Source organism: Pristis pectinata, chromosome 11 (genome assembly GCF_009764475.1).
Source record: "Pristis pectinata isolate sPriPec2 chromosome 11, sPriPec2.1.pri, whole genome shotgun sequence".
NCBI classification, from domain to species: Eukaryota; Metazoa; Chordata; class Chondrichthyes; order Rhinopristiformes; family Pristidae; genus Pristis; species Pristis pectinata.
The window spans coordinates 28,850,132-28,869,018 of NC_067415.1; the positions used below are offsets into that span (position 1 = coordinate 28,850,132).

Genomic DNA, 18,887 nt, shown 5'->3' on the forward strand with positions numbered 1-18,887 from the left:
TCCAAAGCCTCCACATCCTTCCTATAGTTTGGTGACCAGAACTACACAAAATACCACTTGTTGCCACTTTCAGGAGCTATGGACTCAACAGAGCAAACATGAAGGTAGAAATACTGAGTGAACAGAAGGGAGTCCTTACAGGAGGCAGTGTTGGAGGAAGTATAATTAAGGTACAGTATCTGTGGGAGTTTGTGGGCTTGTAGTGGGATAGCTTGTTGTCTTATCTGAAGCAGCACCAATGTGGTCACTGATGTACTGCAGAATGAGTTCAGAAAGTGGGCTCAAGTAGAACTAAAACAAAGATTATTCCAAGTATTGCACGAAAAGCAGGTGCAGCTTGAGACAGTGTGAGTGCCCCATAAATAACCCTTTAATCTGGAGAAAGTGAGTGGATTTGATGGAGCATGTAAAACAGGGTTCAGCCAGGAGAAACCTAGTTTTCACACCTGAAAGCACAACCATATAGATGTTGTTGAAAGTTTTTGCAAGTATCCTTAAAGTTGTTTATGTTGTTTAAAAATAAAAGTTAGTGCCTAACGGTTTGGTGGGTAAGTTTACCAGTGGTGTAGCAATTATAATGCATTTAAAATGCAGCCTGAGCAAAGGTACTAAACTTGCTTGTTCATTGGGCACGAAGAGCTAAACTGACACTGAAGCAAAAATCAAGTGTTAGTTCGGCATTAATAAGGTATTGACTAAGCATTATGGTGCATTCACACTAATACTACAGGAAAAACGTCACACAAAAGCTCCTGTTATATCATAAATGCACCTTAATTGCATGGCAAACAGATTGTAATTTCAATCTATAATTGGTACCAATTAACAGAGGTGCACAGCACAGTAACCGGCCTTTCAGCCCACCATGTCCACGCTAACCATCAAGTAAGTACCTGTCTTATACTACTCTCATATACCAACAAGTGGTCTGTAGCTTACAATGCCGTGGCAATTCAAATGCTTGTCCAGATGCTTCTTAAATATACTGCCTCCACTACTACCTATGGCAGTGCAATTCACATTGCAACCACCCTCCAAAGTTGTTCTTCAGATCTCCTCTACACCTCTTACTCCTCACCTTAAACCTATGCCCTCTGGTCTTAGGCAGCTGTGCCATGGGGAAATGTTTCTTACCAGCATCCTATGTATACTTCCCATAATTTTGTGATCCTCTATAAGGCTTGACTATTGCTACACAACCATCAAAGATGCCTACTGAACCACCCCCCACCCATACTTCTACCAGGTTGTGCTCCTTCTCCCTGCATACAAGCAGAAGCTGAAACAGGAGGATCCAGTACAGAAAGTCGAACAGTGCTGATCTGAGAAAATAGTTGGGCTTCTGCATGACTGCTTTGAGTCAGTAGATTGCTCCACATTCAAAGACTCAGCTGCCAGCCTAGATGAGTATGTCACCACTGTCATGGACTTTATCAGCAAGTGTGTTGAGCACAATCTGGATGTTCCCAAACATGAAACCATGGATGAACTGGGAGATCCACTCCCTACCGAAGTCTAGGACTGCGGTGTTCAAATCAGGTGACCTTGACCTTTACAAGAAATCAAGATACGACCTCTGTAAAGCTATCAGGGATGCCAAGAGATGATACCAGTCCAAAATAGAGTCCCAGACCAGCTGTCAGTTGTGGCAGGGCTTACATGCTACAATGGGCTACAAAACAAAGTCAGGCAGCATCACCAACAACAGCGCATCCTTCCCCGTGAGCTTAATATATTCTATGCACGTTTTGAACAGAGGGGATTGGAATGTCACCACCCTCCCCAACAGCCTCCATTGCATCTGAACCCATAGTCACTTGAGGGCGTATGATCAGTCTTCCGGAGAGTGAAACCGCAGAAAGCATTTGGCCTGGATGGTGTCCCTGGCCGTGTCCTTAGATCCTGTACAGATCAGCTGATGGGAATATCTGCAGGCATTTTTAACCTCTCCCTGCTTCAATCTGAGGTTCCCGCCTGCTTTAAGAAGACCACTACCATCCTGTTACCTAAGAAAAACAAGGTAATGTGCGTTAATGACTAGCGCCCGGTGGTTCTGACATCCACCATCATGAAGTGCTTCGAGATGCTGGTCATGGCATGCATTAACTCCAGCCTCCCAGACAACCTCGACCCACTGCAATTCGCCTATTGCCAAAACAAGTCTATGGGACACGCCGTCTCCCTGGCCCTACACTCTAGAGCATCTGGACAGTAAAGACACCTTCATTGACAACAGCTCTGCCTCGAATACTATAATTCCAAGCAACCTCATCTCCAGACTCTGAGAATTGGGACTCAACACCTCCCTTTGCAACTGGATCCTAGACTTCCTGACCAACAGACTGCAATCAGTAAGGATAGGCAGCAATACCTCCAGCACGATTATTCCCGACACTGGTGCTGCACAAGGTTGTGTTCTCAGCTCCCTCTTTACTCCCTATACGACTGTGTCGCCAGATCCTGCTCTAACTCCATCTTCAAGTTTGAAGATGATACCACCGTAGTGGACCGTATCTCAAATAATGATGAGATGGAATATAGGAAGGAGATACAGAGCTTAGTGACATGGTGTCATGACAACAACCTTTCCCTCAATGTCAGCAAAACTAAAGAACTGGTCATTGACTTAAGGAAGGGGCGCAGTGCATATGCTTCTGTTTACATCAACAGTGCTGAGGTCAAGAGGGTTGAGAGCTTCAAGTTCCTAGGAGTGAACATCATCCCATCCTGGTCCAACCACGTTGATGCTATGGCTAAGAAAGTTCACCAGCACCTCTACTTCCACTGGAGGCTAAAAAAACTTGGCCTCTCTCCTTGAACCTTCACCAATTTTTATCAATGCACCATAGAAAGCATCCTATCTGGATGCATCATGGCCATGTCACGGCCCTCACACTTGTTTACCTGCACTACATTTTCTCTTATAGCTACAACACTATTCTGCATTCTGTTTTTCTTTTTACTACCTTGATGTACTTATGGCATGATCTGACTGGATGGCATGCAAACAAAAGCTTTTCACTATATCTCAGTACATGTGACAATAATAAAGCAATACTAATAATGAAGGTAAACATAACATATGCCTTCTTCACCACCCTGTTGACCTGTTCTGCTACCTTCAGAGACCTTTGGACTTGTACACCAAGGTCCCTTTGTTCCTCATGTGGCCCTAACATCCATGATATATGTCCTACCCTTAACAGAACTACCCCTCTCCCCAGGCAAAAATGCATCACCCCACACTTATCAGGATTAAATTCCATTTTCCATTGCCCTACCTGATTTACTAGTTTGTCAATAACATTCTGTAGCCTAAGACTATCTTATTCACCATCAATAACACCACCTATTTTCATGTCATCTGCAAACTTACTAATCATACCTTTTATATTCACATCTAAGTCATTAAGCAGCAAGATCCCAGCAGTGATCCCTGTGGTACACCACTGGTCACAGGCTTCCTATCACAAAAACAACCCTCCACCATTACCCTTTGTCTCCTATTACCAAACTAATTTTAGATCTAACTTGCCAACTTGGATCCCATGTGCTTTAACCTTTTTGGATCAGCCTTCCATGTGGGACTTTGTCAAAGGCCTTACTGAAGGCTATGAAAACCATATCAACTGCACTGCCTTAATCAATATATTTAGTTACCTCTTCAAAAAAATTCAATTCAATTAGTCAGACAGGATCTCCCACAAAGTAATCAGTTCAAACCATCCCTGATCAATTCCTGTCTTTCCAAGTGGAGATTAATCCTGTTCCTCAGGATTTTTTCCAATGATGTCCCTACCATTGACATTAAACTATCTGGCCTGTGATTACCTTGCTTATCACTGCTGCCCTTGAATAAAGATACCACATTTGCTGTTTTCCAGTCACCTGACATCTCACCTGTAGCCAATGAAGATTTAAATATTTCTCTCAGGGCCACAGCAATCTCCTCCCTTGTCTCCAATAACACCCATTCATCTCATCAGGTCCTGGAATTTATCCACCTTATTGCCTGCTTTGACATCTAATATCTCTTGACTTTTTTCAATCTCAATGAGTTCTAGAATTTCACTGTCCCAACATAACCCTGGAGAAAGGTTGAGGTTTGCCTTCTGCTTCTGAATTTTACTTGTGAACCAAGCTGAAAAAATGTGGACATTGAGCAAGAAACATGTTGGGGTAGGTTGTTCATGCCCTCCTTGCAACATTCTTCCTGATGTTCACCAGTCAGACATACAGAGAGAAAAGGATTCCTGGAGGTGCATTTGCAGGAAAGTCATCAAAACTGGAAGACAAAGGTGAAAGAAATACTGTAAGGAAGTATTGGTTGTTTCTACCAAAGCTAAAAGTAAAAGGTATTTCGGATCTCTCAATATCAGGTGTGCTCCATGAAGAGTGGGAAAATAGAGCAGACTGCAGCAAGTTGATATGACTTGTGATCTATTGGCCAGAGCAGACCCGTTAAGCTAATTGACCTTCCTCAATCCATGACTTTTTATAATCTGCTCTGAGCCAAGTAAGTGTGGAACTTTGACAAACTTTGTGCAATTATGCCTGAGAATCAGGGTCTGGTGAACCAAAAAATGACTTGATTTTTTTACGAGGAATTTGCCAATATAATTATTAATAATTTATTAAAATTGAAAGTGCTTTTACTCCGATACGGGGATTATGTTGGATCCCTAGTTTGTTTCTAGTTTGTCTTTGATGGAACACATTTATTAATAACTAATATGGTTTACTAATTAATCTTGGAAAAATATGATCTTTATTTGGAATCGTACATTTGGAAGTATGTCCAGTTAGAGGTGGCAGTTGATACAGTAAGTTGGCAGTATCTTATTTAATTAAGTAAACTTTGAGAATTACAATTTATTTTCACTCCTTCAATCAGTCTCATTTAGAACCTATTTTATGCAAATTGAATTTACATTATGCATAATCTTAAATTACATACTTATTGCTACATAGATTAATGTCTATTTTAGGTGAGGCACAGTGTGCTGCACAGGTGCAGTCCTGACTTCAGAGACTGTTTGTATGGAGTTTGCAAGTTCTCACTGTGACTGCAAGGGATTCCCCTTGAGTGCTCTGGTTTCCTCCAACATCCTGAAGACGTACAGATATATTAATTAGCAACTGCAAATTGTTCCTAGTGTAGATGGTGACGGGAGAATTGCAGGGAAGTTGATAGGTATTTGAGAGAGAATAGGTTGCAGGGAAATAATTGAGGGAATGGGACAAATGGGAGTGTTTTGTGAACTGGAATTGAAATTGATTTGTTATTGTCATTTGTACTGAGGTACGGTGAAAAACTTGTTTTGCATCCTGTTGATACAGATCAATTCATTACACAGTGCATTGAGATAGTACAAGGTAAAACCACACAGAATGCAGAATAAAGTGTCACAGTTACAGAGAAACTGCAGTGCAGGTAGACATTAAGGTGCAAGGTCATAAGGTAGATTGTGAGGTCAAGAGTCCATTTTATCATACTAGGGAACTGTTCAATAGTCTTCTAACAGTGGGATAGAAGCTGTCCTTGAGCCTGGTACGTGCTTTCAGGCTTTTGTATCTTCTGCCAGAGGGGAGAAGAGAGAGTGTCTGGGGTGGCTGCCCAACTTCATTTTGTAGCTCATTATCACATGTAAGCCCTGCCACAACTGATAGCTGGTCTGGGACTCTATGCTGGACTGGTATTGTCTCTTGGGATCTCTGATAGCTGCACAGAGGTTGTAGACTGAATGTCCTCCTAAGTCTTAAAAAATGAAAAATATTTTGGTGGTCAAATTGCTCAAACGTTAAATTATAGCAACACAGTGTTACTAAGGAAGTGAGGCAGGGTTTATGATGGTGATGAATTCTTTGTAAAAGTGCTAAGAGAATAAAGTATGCTTTCTGTGAAAGATTTTATACACCTTCAGCTCCCAAGAGCATTGTGTGATAGATCCACACCCCTTCTTGACTTGGACATACATCACCACCCCTTCATTATCACTGGGCAGAAACCCTGAAACTTCAAACCTAACACTGTTGTGGGAAAGTTCCATCGTCTGCAGCTGTTCAGGAAGATGGCTCCCTGTGCTTGTGGGCAAGAAATGTCAGTTCTACTAGTGATTATGTCATCTTCCAAATGAATGATAAAGTGTGTAAACTTTGATCCTGAAGTTCCCCAGGGCCTGCCCCCTGACCCTATGTGGTGCTGGGGGCAGGGGTTGGGGAGGTGCGCACAGAAGGAGGAATACCAAGAGGAATCAAGGCCATAGAAAAATAAGTGAGCTTAAATGTCCCCCTTCAGAAAGCAGCAACTATTGTACGATTCACGCAATCAAACTGATCAGCTGCCTTTCAACACACGTACTGTTGGCCTGTCACAGGCAACTGAGATGCAACTGGTGGCATTTGAATGCTCACATTTCAGTGTTCACGTCATTATGTAAGCATTGCCATGAGAAGTCTGGAGGTTAATTTTAGATTATAAAAATGTATTACATATTTCACTTCTCTCTGTTCTCCAGCAGAGGTCAGTAGACTTCAATCCACCAGTGTGAGCACAAAAGGCTAAACTGTCTCTATCAGAACAAGTTTATCAATGTTCACAATGTGGTCCCCTCTACACTAGAGAGAGCAAACACTGATTAGGTGATTGGCACTTAATCCACAGTAGCGAGTTTCCTGTTGCCCGCCAGTTTAATTCACCATCCGGCTCTCACAGTTCTTTTTGTCTGTAACCTCACGCCCGCACTGTTACAGCAAAGCCCAACACAAACCTGAGGAACAGCACCTCATCTTCCATCTGGGCATGTTGCAGTGTACAAGATTCAATATTATATACTCCAACTATAGGTATCTAACTTTCTCTATCTGTATTAGAACTGTCACTTCTGCTTCAGATCATCCATCTGTGATATTGGCTCAGTTTTCTCTCTCCATTAGTCTGACCTAGTCTGTGATATTGCTAGTATCACAGCTCTGATATTAGCAATATATAACACCTTCAAAGAAGCATCATCACTAACTCTCCTTATTGGTCATTTAACCGGACAACTCGTACCCTGGCAATCCCACTCTTACCCCATCATGGATCTTCCATTTGTCCTATCCATCCTTCCTGCCACTTCATTTGAAACTACCATTTTTACCTATCTGTCCCAGTTCTGATGAAGCATCTTCGACCTGAAATGTTGGCTCAAATTCTCTGATCTGCGAAGTGTTTCTAGCATCTTCTAATTTTTTTTCAGCTATAGTTATTTCTTCAATAAATCATTTACAAATGTACTTTCTGATTCCCAGTTGCCTGGTCTTTGGCCCAACAATCATTACAAAAGTTCTGAAGCCATTCAACTAACTAACCATTCCGCATGCCTACTTATAATGCTTTGTTTGAGCAAAGCCTTTAATGCCTTACATTTCACTTGATCTGCCTTATTCCTTAGGTTAACAACTAATTTAGATATCCATCCTTCACCTGGTCTGTTAAATGTTTTTTGCACATCTTGCATTACCATGCCACCCACAATAAATTTCCTTTCAATCATTAAAACATTTCAAAATAATTCTATAATAATAACTTTCTTTAAATTAAAGTCATTGGTTGGTTCTTTAGTTCCATAGCCTGCACTGAAACTCTTTTATTGTCTTTAGATTTGTAATGTCAAAGTTCTGATCCTGAGGATCTTAATCCAAGATGCAGATTTGGTTACTTTTTGTACCAATTGCTCTAGTGAATGCTGAGGTGATCAGAACGGAGTCGTGTAGAGCTGGACATCCTGGAATTCCAGGGCATCCTGGTCATAATGGCATTCCTGGAAGAGATGGGCGGGATGGCTCCAAGGGTGATAAAGGAGACACAGGTAAAGTCATCTGACAACAGGGTTTTACTGCTTCGCACTATTGGTCCATGAGGCTTTAGTTATTTCGTTATAAATAGCCTTTTGTATCTGAAGCCTCACATGAAAGGTTAACCTCATGCCACTGCTGTATTAGAGAAAGTCGTAAAGTACCACCTGATCCGCTATGTGAACAGCTCTTTTACCAAGTTGTTAATTCTGACCAAGACCCGTGCTCTTTTATTTTGCTGGTATTAGGTTCTAAATGCCGGAATTCCATTCAAAATCTTAAACATCTTAATACATCTCATACTGTCCTTCTAAATCAGTGAAGAAACACTAGCTTAGAAAACCAAGATGCAGAATTTTTAAACCCTTGTTAACTATGAAGGTATTTTAGATGCGTTTGCTTTACCAGTGATTGCCATGATGAAACAACACATCAGTTTCAGTTTTATTTTCAACTTTTGCAGCTCAAGCTGGGCTAAATGTGAAAATAAGTGCTCCATTCACAATAATCCACTGAATTTCAAATGTTAAGTGATTAGTGTTTCTACATTCAGGTTAGCTTACCATTAAAAAAAAATTATTACGGTGCATTACCTGAATGAATTTTAAGATTCTAATACTTTCATAAGCTGTTTGATATAAAGTACTAATTAAAGAATACTATTGCACATAACATGTAGAAAATATATTGGTGTAAAATGATATGTCCTCTGGCCATTGTTTGGTGTAGCAACTTGAACTGCTCCTTGAACTAACTGACTTACATTCTCTAGATTTCCATGGAATTTCAGTTTAAATTTATTATTGCAAATACCATGCAGAGGAGCTTGAATAGTTACCGCAAAATGTTCCACTCAACAGTTGAGAAACTGCAGGACAATTCTGAGTAAACTCAAAAGATAATCAAATGAGTTGTGATAAACTATTCATTTCTACATCAGCAGAACATGCATGCTCCAGATCGAGACAGTAACTTTGTCTAGGGGATCAGGAACTCATTCTAGAAGCAGTTCAGCTTTCATTGTTTGGAAATTAATGGACTGGAAATCATAGATTGTGCAAGTAGTGGCTGGTCTGCTTTGTCAGATCACTTTCCAAGTGCTGATGGTGAACACTAACCCTCATGTTAACATGGAGAAAGCTATTACTTTAAACAGCACACAACAAATTTTCAATAGGTTGAAAAGTCTTCTTTGAAGCTGTATTAGGCTGTACAGAGTTCTACATATTTTAACTTGCATAAAGATATTGTGGTAAAATAATTCTCACAGAACTTCTTTAAATAGGTGAAGTTGGGAAATCTGGACCCACAGGACCTCAGGGACCTAAAGGCGAACCTGGAAAACCAGGTAGGAGCCACTTTGCATGAAGTTAATGCTCCAGTGCTCATCAGGTCCAGCTGTGTTCTACAGTCTGTGCAGAGGTGGCCTTTTCGAACTGAACCCATTTTTGAATTTAACCCTTTTGGGAGGACAGAGAGCAACTTTAATTTTGTCCCTATTGGAATTGGTTTATTGTTGTCACTCGTACTGAGGTAAAGTGAAAAACTTGTCTTGCATACCATTCATACAGATCAATTCATTACACAGTGCATTGAGGTAGTACAAAGTAAAACGATAACAGAATGCAGAGTAAAGTGTCACAGCTACAGAGGAAGTGCAGTGCAGATAGACAATAAGGTGCAAGGCCATAACGAGGTAGATTGTGAGGTCAAGAGTCCATTTTATTATACTAGGGAACCGTTCAATAGTCTTATAACAGTGGGATAGAACCTGTCCTTGAGCCTGGTGGTACGTGCTTTCAGGCTTTTGTATCTTCTGTCCAACGGGAGAGGGGAGAAGAGAGAATGTCCCGGGTGGGTGGGGTCTTTGATTATGCTGTCTGCTTTACCAAGGCAGTGAGACAGAGTCCATGGAGGGGAGGCTGGTTCCCATGATGGTTCCCTATAGTTTGCGCCACGGGAACTAACCTGAATGAAAGCCACCCAAACATGATAAAGTATTGTTTTATTCTGATTAAAGCCTAGACTACATGCCTCAACAAACTGACCCGAGTACATGTCTACAATCTGTAAAAGTAGTTCTCAGCAGGAAAAATGATCAAGAACAGGAACTCTAAATGACTATTTTCCTTCTAGTTATCAGAACAACAGTGTTGAATGAACAGATTGTTGAGAGAAAGATAATAGAATTTCTGTACTTTGATATCATGTCTAGTAATTGCCTAAACCACTGCCAGAGCTCGTATCAATTAACTTTGCATGAACAATTTCTTGAAATGGCCTCTTCCCATCTAAACTGCTCCTTACACTGTCAGCTGCTGATTTGCAGCTCATTTTCCAGCAGTATATAACAGTACACAAGTATGTGCAAGATTTTAATGTGCATCCTTTTATTTACCACCATCTGCCTTCCTTGATTCCTAGCCGGAATATAATTCCGTGGGCATTGGAAACATCCCAGGTTGTCATCCAAGTCATCAGCCTCATCTGTGGACTTAGATAATACTGGGTATGCGTGTGTGTGTGTGTGTGTGTGTGTGTGTGTGTGTGTGTGTGTGTGTGTGTGTGTGTGTGTGTGTGTGTGTGTGTGTGTGTGTGTGTGTGTGTGTGTGTGTGTGTGTGTGTGTGTGTGTGTGTGTTGGACATGTGATGCTGCAAGACTATTACTGTATTCAGAGATAAAGATGAGTTGTGCCTTGGTAGTCTTGCATTTACTGTGTGTTCATAAGTTTTAAAGTCACCTTTTGAGTTGTGTGTAACTATCCATTAGTGCTGATTAGCTAGTTTCTACTGAGTAAGATTTTTTTTTAAATTTGATTGGAGGCAACCCAAAAGTTTAAGTTTGAAGGACATGTGCTAATCATGAACTGAAATAGGAAAACTTTAACGTGCATTTATTAAAGAATGCTTGCAATCTGTGCCTACTGATCAATTATTATACAGGAATATAGTATTGTTGTAATGACAAACTTAAAATGACTTCTTGTGATTTCAGGGCCCCCTGCTGCACCAGGTATAAAAGGAAGAAGAGGGGAACAAGGAATTAAAGGAATACCTGGCAAAATGGGTCCAAAAGGAATTCCTGGACCACTTGGACACAAAGGACAAAAGGGGGAAATAGGGCTTGAAGGGAAACAGGGTATCAAAGGGGATTTAGGGCCTAGAGGTCCAAAGGGGGAAAAGGGACAGTTTGGACCTCGGGGAAACACTGGATTACCAGGTCCCATAGGACCTACAGGTTTGCCAGGTCCAAGAGGAGAAGTGGGTGCCATAGGATCACGGGGGTATCCTGGAATTCAAGGTGAAAAGGGAAGTAAAGGGGAAAATGGGGAAAAGGGAAATACTGGTGAAAATGCAGTGATAAGGAACAGTGCTTTCAGTGTTGGGTTGACAGAATTTTCCAAGATGCCTCGTTCAGGTGCTCCAATTAAATTTGAAAAAATCTTATACAACAACCAAAATCACTATGACCCCACCACAGGGAAATTTACATGTGAATTTCCCGGGGTTTATTACTTTGTCTATCACATCACTGTCTATGTCAAGCATGTAAGGGTTTCCTTATACAGAAATGGTATTCAGACCCTCAATACATTTGATAGTTATCAGAATAGTGAGGATCAGGCTTCAGGAGGCACACTGTTGCAGTTACAACGTGGTGATCAAGTGTGGCTTCAAGCAATCGGTGGTGATCTTTATAATGGGCTGTATGCAGATTCCAATGATGACACCGTTTTTACAGGGTTTCTACTATTTACTGAGTGAAGAGGTTCAGTAAGCCTTTCATTGGAATGTACGTTTGTAAATCAACCAACATCACGGAAGAAACAAATGATCTGGTCATTTAAGACAAAAAAACCCCACAAATGCTGGAAATCTGAAAGAAAAACAGAAAATGCCAGAAACACTCAACAGTCAGCATCTGTGGAGAAAAAAGCAGAGTCAACACTTCACATATTGATGACCCTTCATCAGAAATCTGAAAGTGAGAAAAAAGGTTGCAGAGTAAGTTGCAAAGAGGGGGAGGGTAGAGACAATGCGACATGTCTGCGATAAATGTTTAATAAATCATTTGTACTAATCACTGTTACCAAAGGTAAGGTGATTATCTTCACTATCTTCTGTAGCGGACACATGAAGAGGAAAAGAGGGGTTATTCGTGGAATTTATTGAAGTGAAGCAATTCTCACTGTGAATTGCTTCACTTCAAATATTAATTCTTCTTTGTCTCTGGAAGTTTCATTAGATGATCTGCCATGTGGGCTGACAGACTCCTCTCAAATATTTCTGATGCACAAGAATTCTTTTTTACCAGGAATACAAAATGTCAGAATCCTAGTAATTTGATGTTAAAAATGCTTGACTTTTCGCACATAATTTTATGTGCAGGTAGCAAGATCACTGTGTTAATATGGACTCCATAATTGGAAAACTACTCCCTCAATGTGTGCACAATTCAAGATACCAGCAATTTGATAAAGGTTTGCTACCACCCAACTGAACATAATATTTACTCAATTATCTCTTCTGGGATCTTCGAAGGAATCAGTCCTGAGGAAAAGCAACTGTGACACTAGAGGATTTAAAGACTAACAGTAATTGGGAGGGGGAGTGGGAGCAGGCTAAATTAGATAGCACTGGAAACTGTGCAGTGGGACCTGGAAATGTGATTAATCCATGGCCACATGACTGTACACGAAACTTGTGCGGCCTTCCATTATCAATCAGTCAGCGCCAACCAGATCTACCAAGTCCTTGCTTCTTACCAAGCGGAGAAGTGCTTCGTAAACACCTTTCTGGATACCTGCGGACAGTCTTTCTCTGTATTACCTCTGTCTTCTGGCAGGTTGCTCTGTTCTACCTTTACTGCTGTACTGCCAGTCTGCTGAAGCTTGAAATATGTAAAAGAACTTCTTTCCTGGCTCTGATGAAAGGCCATTGGCCTGACTCTCTGTTCCTTTATCTGCAAGTGTTGCCTGACATGCTGGGTATTCACAGCATTTTCTGTTTTTCTATCGGCTCAATGGCTATCTGCATGTCACAATGTTGACCTGCTCTTTCAGTGGGGAAAAATATACCATTAATCCATACAGTAAATATGTCTAGAACTTCAATCTGATTAATACCAAAATATTAAATTCTATTTTGGAAAGCTGGTGAATAGGCTGATCATTACTTACCAAATAATTACTCAAAGGAAGTAATTATTTTTTTATTCTGCTTTGGCTTCTTTATCATCATTTTAGGCTTTTATAATCTCCTTCCACTCCAGTGTTACCAGAGTAATTTGTGACTGAGTGTTTGGCCCTGTAGAGTATGCTCCTTTTCAGACTCTTTGCAGAAGTAAATATGCAATCTAGGTCATGTAATAAAATTTGGACCATGTTTTAAGAGTCATCAAAAAGCAGGACAGCATTCTGCAACCACATTTGACAAATAATGATACAGTTGGTGCCCACAGGACCAGATTCACATTTAAACTTGAGGTAGCAAGTTGTTCCAGACAACACTGGCAACAAGCAATCACCAAACCCTTCACTTTATTGCACCCCCTTCCCACTATGCAACCAAGCAGCTGCAGAAATTCCATAATTACTGTCAGTTTCCTGGCATAACAATGGTGAATGCTGACATTTACAAATTGTTGTTTCTGCAAAATGTGGGTCAATATTTTAGGAGACTAAAGAAGTGTGTGTATGACATTATGTATGCTATGTAAGAAATAGGAATATCAGGCTAAATAACTGTTCATTGTACAACTCTAAATGCTTCTACTCCTCCCTGCATGGAAATCTTTGTTACTCAGACTCTATCTTCTCCGAATCTTAAAGCTCTGGGGCTTCTTTCCTCTTACAGTTTTAGTCCTCCCTATAATCTACATATTTTAAAAATTGTGTCCCCTTTTCTTGATTTGCCTCATCAATGCACCTATTTTTCCTAACATTCCAATGTTCAATGCAACTATTCATTTTAAAGGATAGTTTACCTTAAGCATGATAATAATCTGAAAGACTTTTTTCTGACCTTTGAGTCATAGTAGATTATTGGCCACTATTTTCAGACTATGCAATAAACATGGGCAATAGTTACAATAGTTTTCCATTTCAGTGATATCACAAACAGCAACATCTGAAATAGGCTGACCTCAGCATTGTGTTTTTTTTATATAATAGGTAATTCTTTAAACTATTTTGTCATTTTTTTGTGGAAATATTTTTACTTGAAGCATTTAACAGTTCCGTTTAAAAGGAATAGGAAAGTTGTATCTATCTTCAAAATTACACATACCTTTTCCATCTAACAAACTGTCTGAGACAAAGCAGATTTGGAAACTAATCATATATGTTCATATTTTGTAGAAGTTCATTCAGGAAAAGATCTGAACTCTAATAGATGAGGTAGACATTTAGCCTGGGAAGAAATGGGCCTTGACTGAGTGACCCTAACACAGAGTTCAACCAAGAATCCCACGAGAAACTAAACTTACTGGCATCTGGCTAGTTCTGTTAGCTAAAGAGCCAGCCTTTTCCATTATCTGTACCTTGCCAGCAGCTTACGGTTAGGTAACAGCATTGTGACCAGTGACTTTGGATGTGTTGTAATGCAAAAAGATGTTGTAATGGCAAACAAAAAATTGATCTTCTCCAGATGGCCAGAAAGTGTTAAGGAGCTTGCAGTTGTTTTTGGTATCCATTAGATTTTAATGATGTGCTCCATCAGCAATCTAATTACACATTTGACAGAGTAACAAAAACAAAGGAAGTTACTTAATCCCATGAGAAATTTAAAAATTAAACTTTGAAGTTACTAAGAAAGGCTCAGCCAAGAACAATTCTGCAAATCACTGACTGCTGTGTTTCTCTACAAGCAAACCAAAAAAAACTAAATTATTTTTTGGGCTGTGAATTTAGTTAATGCAATCAAATAGTAGTAGAATTTTGTTCCATAGGTTGAATTAAAGAGAGAGAAAAAATCTTAATTGGCTCAGACCAACATGTAATGGAAAAACATTTGATTTAGAAATGTAATTTTAACTTCAGGGCATTAGTTCTGTATTTGAATCATAAAATGCAGAGGGGATTTGTATTATCAATTTAATGAATTTGTATTATCATAACCTTTTCAGCTCTGGATGTTATCTGCAAAGTCTGAAGATTTATCTGTTTCAGCTGAGTGTATGTGTAGCTAATAAAAGAATTTGGTACGTTGAACCAACTTTAAATTTATTCTTAAGTATTAAGTTCCATCCTAACACTTAACCTCAACCACTCCAGTTTTGAATTTAGACAACCTGTAATTGTCTTTAACATCACATCATATGTACTTACACTTAAGAATAATCAAATATTTCCTTTAGGGAAACAAGATACTCTAGTGGATTATTCTATGTCTTTTTACTTCAGTTACTTTAGATTTAAAAATTTACAGTGAAATTGTTCTTACAAAATAAGATTGTGCCAAGTCTCCTATTTACTGCTCACTTTTTGTTTCCCCTATAAATCACAGATATGATATCAGCTGTGGAATGTCCACTCTTTTTCATTTCTCATTCTTGGACATCCAAACTATTGATCTGTTTCGTGTGAGTCACTTGTCGATTATACCTCTCTCTCTCTCTCTCTCTCTCGTAAATTTTCAAATCACAATTGAGTGCCTCAATTTATGATGTGCCCCAGCAGAAAGGTGACAGTTTCTGGGAGAAATTCTGAGCAGTATTATTTCTTCTGCTCAATCAGTGGTAAGGCATAGAAGGAATAACATGCCAAAAAATTGCATGCCTCAGAGCAAGCTTTACTTTACAGGTAAAGAGCTTTGAATTTTCCATCTGAACAATTTCACTTTCACTTTTCTCTTTCTGTTTAATGTCAAGCATTAAATAAGATAAAAAGCATTTTATACTTATGTAGATAAAAATATTCATAAGAGGTGGGTAAAAATTAGACTTGTACTTTACATATTTTATTCTATTTGGAATCAAGCCATGTTAGACCTCTGCAAAAATAGAACTTTGTTCAACATATAACAAATAGGCATTTTAAAGCCACATTTGATCCAAAATTTATTTATTCCTGTTACTGCTTAATGAGGCTTCCCATTTTCCATGATGGTGCTTTGAAAATGGTGTAACTACTGCTATAATCTGAAATAGCAGAACTACAAAAGCTGAACAACACCACATCAAGACATCCATAGTATTAAAAAGATTTTTAATATGCAAGATAATTGGCACAGTTACAAATATATAATAGTAAAACACTAGTCAAATGGCACATCCAGGAAACTGAAGAACTGAACTGAAAACAGTCCACAGAGAGCATCTCCTGACCCAGTTTCAGAACCTTTAGAACTACACCGCAAATGTTGTTAATCAACAATTAATTGTAGCAATCACAGAAATTATGGAGCAGAACAAACATTTTCACTTTGCAGTATTGACCATAAGAATTTAGTTGACATTGAGAGGTTGGTAGAAATACTCAATTAACAACAGCAATATGTAAAGCACTTCTGACACAGTAAAATATCCCTAGGTGCTTTATAGGATAATTAACAAATGAGAGCAAGTCTCACACAGAGATGAGATGGCAGATTTAGTCAAAAAGCAGACTTTTAGGTAGACCTCAAAAGGAGGGCACGATAATCTAACAAACAGTGCCACACCACACCGCTGCAGGTGACAGAGCTGAGGGGTGACCAAGAGGGAAGCTGCAGGGGCGAGTGTGCAGATAGTTTCATCAAGGCGTTCACTCTTGAAGGAGGTTGTGTGATCTTTTATCTTCTATTTTCTTTACTATTGTTATCTATGGTTGAAACAAAGGAGAGAGTAAAAATAGAACGATGTGACAAGCGAGTAAGAGACATGAAGAACAGAGTAGCCAAAGGAGAAATTTCACAAAAATGAGTGCAAGAAAGAATCACAAAGCCATTGATTTTCGATGATTGAAAGACGTTTTCATGGGCAGATATCACAGTGTCAGATTTACACCCAGAAGCAGTATAAAAAAAACTATCCCCCTCCTCATAAACTCCATAGTTTTCTGTGACACGAGCTGAAAATCTATTATTTACTGGTGTAATTTTCTTAACTTCACACGTATTCTCTCTCTCTCACACACACACACACACACACACACACACACACACACACACACACACACACACACACACACACACACACACACACACACACACACACAGCCAAAATAACACAAACTACTTAACCTAAATAAAAGAATGCTTTAATAAAATTTGCTGTTTATGGTTTATATTCACTTCATGCAACTACAATATCCCCCTCCATGGTGAACACAATTGAGAAGTATTCATTTAAGACCTCATCACATTCTCCAGCTCTAGGACAGACTGTCACTTTAGTGCTAAATAAGCCCTAATGATTACTCTCTTGCCTTGTATACTTATAAAATACTTTGGGATTATCCCTAATCTTGCCCACTAGTGCTAGTTCATGCCCCCTCTGCCCTCCTATTTTTTTTAAATTAAATACCCTTCCCCCCCACCCCAAGCTTTTAACACTCTGGTACAGCTTCTGTTTTTAATCATCTAAACCTGTCACCTTTAGTTCTCTGTATCCAACCACTGACAACCAGTGTTCCTCACTTTTCAGCATTATGAGAACATACTGGTCATGGACACTCGCTGTCTATTTTTTGAATGACTCCCACCTGTCACGTACTTACCTGCATGTAGCTGTTCCCAGTCCTTTTTTGTCAGGTCCTATCCTACCACATTGAAGTCAGCCTTTTCCTCATCCAACACCTTAATTTCTGATCTAGCCTTGTCCTTCTCCATAACCACCTTAAGATTTAGAGTTATGGTCACTACTTCCCACTTACAATCCCTCTGCATGCCCAGCTATGTTCCTGAAGTAGGAACATTAAAAAGTAGGACTGGCTCAGAAAGGTCTCCTAGTTGCACATTTAAAAATTCTGCCTTTTAAGCAAGTGATGACTACTAATTTGTTATCTGAAGATTCATTCCACGTAGTAATATCCCATATTGAAATAAATGGCATGGTTGAAGGTTGATAAAGATACTAGGGGAATTCCTTTGCTCTAAGAATACATCCATGGGCAAGAGTACACAGGGTTGAACACAATTTCCTACCTGAAATAAGACAGCTTAGACAGTGCAGCACTGGAGTTTCGGCCTGGGTTACAGGCTCCTGTACCTGAAGTGGGGCTCCAATCCCAGACGTTGAATTGGAGGAAAGCCAGCACTGTGCAGTTGGGTGAATTTCAATAACCATTTTAATAACTATTTGCAAGTTTTTGTGGTAAACAGTAATTGTGGTAACACTGTTAGCATTGATGTAAATTTAAGGGGATGCTAGGTTTTTCCAAAGATCTCTGCCACTGAGCAGCTAGTACAAAATTTACGACAGTTTCCATTGATCGCCATACATTCTGTTCCAACTTTGTTCAACATCTCCATGCTCGATGAAGGGATGGTAAAGTCCTCTTAAAATATTAAATGATGCATTCATCAGTAAAGTCGAAGACTAGGAATACAAGGCAATCAGATCAGCTACTTACAGGATCTATTGCATTTTAGCTTCCATTTTCTTCTGTGCCTCATATTTTTCCTGAAGTAACAAATCAATTGAATCCCATTACACACGAGTCATATGCATAAAATCAGACTTGTACATCACTTCCAACAGGAACAATAACAAAAATAAATTTGTAAGTAGGGGAAAAAAAACTCACTTCAGAATTTTGCCCTCATCTGACCAGTGTGTTTGTTGATGTGTTTGTCTAGCAATTACTATGCTACTACACTGTCTACCACTCCCACCTCCTTCTGCAGTAGTCAAGTGCACAGCCCACAGTGCATTTCACACCATTGCACAGAGGCAAGGGCATGCAACCAGCCTTGCCCACAAATGAACTCCTTCGTTTATTTCCTGCACAGTTTCCCCGGTCCTCACACTCCATCCCACCAGCCTATATATTCAATGTATCCTTTGCAGTTTCAGCCCCCTCCAACAAGATTCCATCGCTAGACACATGTTCCCTCCCCTTTCAGCA

General features: G+C 39.6%; 2 protein-coding genes across 4 annotated transcripts in view; one reads left to right on the forward strand and one right to left on the reverse strand.

Moving 5' to 3' along the window:
- The first annotated feature begins 4,801 nt into the window (after nt 1-4,801).
- On the forward strand, nt 4,802-15,050 carry c1qtnf9 (C1q and TNF related 9). 2 transcript variants are annotated; one of them, XM_052026142.1, is made up of 4 exons: nt 4,802-4,823; nt 7,725-7,853; nt 9,125-9,187; nt 10,835-15,050. In XM_052026142.1, coding segments are annotated over exons 1-4 (963 nt in total). In that variant the 5' UTR covers nt 4,802-4,822; the 3' UTR covers nt 11,605-15,050. The 2 variants fall into 2 exon arrangements, with proteins under 2 accessions (XP_051882102.1, XP_051882101.1); XM_052026141.1 differs by having other exon boundaries at nt 4,811-4,823; nt 7,645-7,853.
- A 1,030-nt stretch (nt 15,051-16,080) lies between these two features.
- The window catches only part of LOC127576099 (anoctamin-7-like), a 46,919-nt gene continuing 44,112 nt past the window's right edge, over nt 16,081-18,887 (reverse strand). For both annotated transcript variants that reach the window (XM_052026485.1, XM_052026484.1), the window contains 2 exons: nt 18,393-18,442; nt 16,081-16,640 (listed from right to left, as the gene is read on the reverse strand). In XM_052026485.1, the coding sequence (XP_051882445.1) occupies nt 18,398-18,442 (45 nt within the window). In that variant the 3' untranslated portion in view covers nt 16,081-16,640; nt 18,393-18,397. The remainder of the gene's footprint in view (nt 16,641-18,392; nt 18,443-18,887) is intronic.

Excerpts from the sequence above, each read along its gene's own strand:
- c1qtnf9 (XM_052026141.1), top strand. The coding sequence starts at position 7,688 with ATGCAGATTTGGTTACTTTTTGTACCAATTGCTCTAGTGAATGCTGAG. Across the intron at positions 7,854-9,124 it reads GGGTGATAAAGGAGACACAG|GTGAAGTTGGGAAATCTGGA; the intron begins GTAAAGTCATCT and ends TTCTTTAAATAG. Across the intron at positions 9,188-10,834 it reads AGGCGAACCTGGAAAACCAG|GGCCCCCTGCTGCACCAGGT; the intron begins GTAGGAGCCACT and ends TTGTGATTTCAG.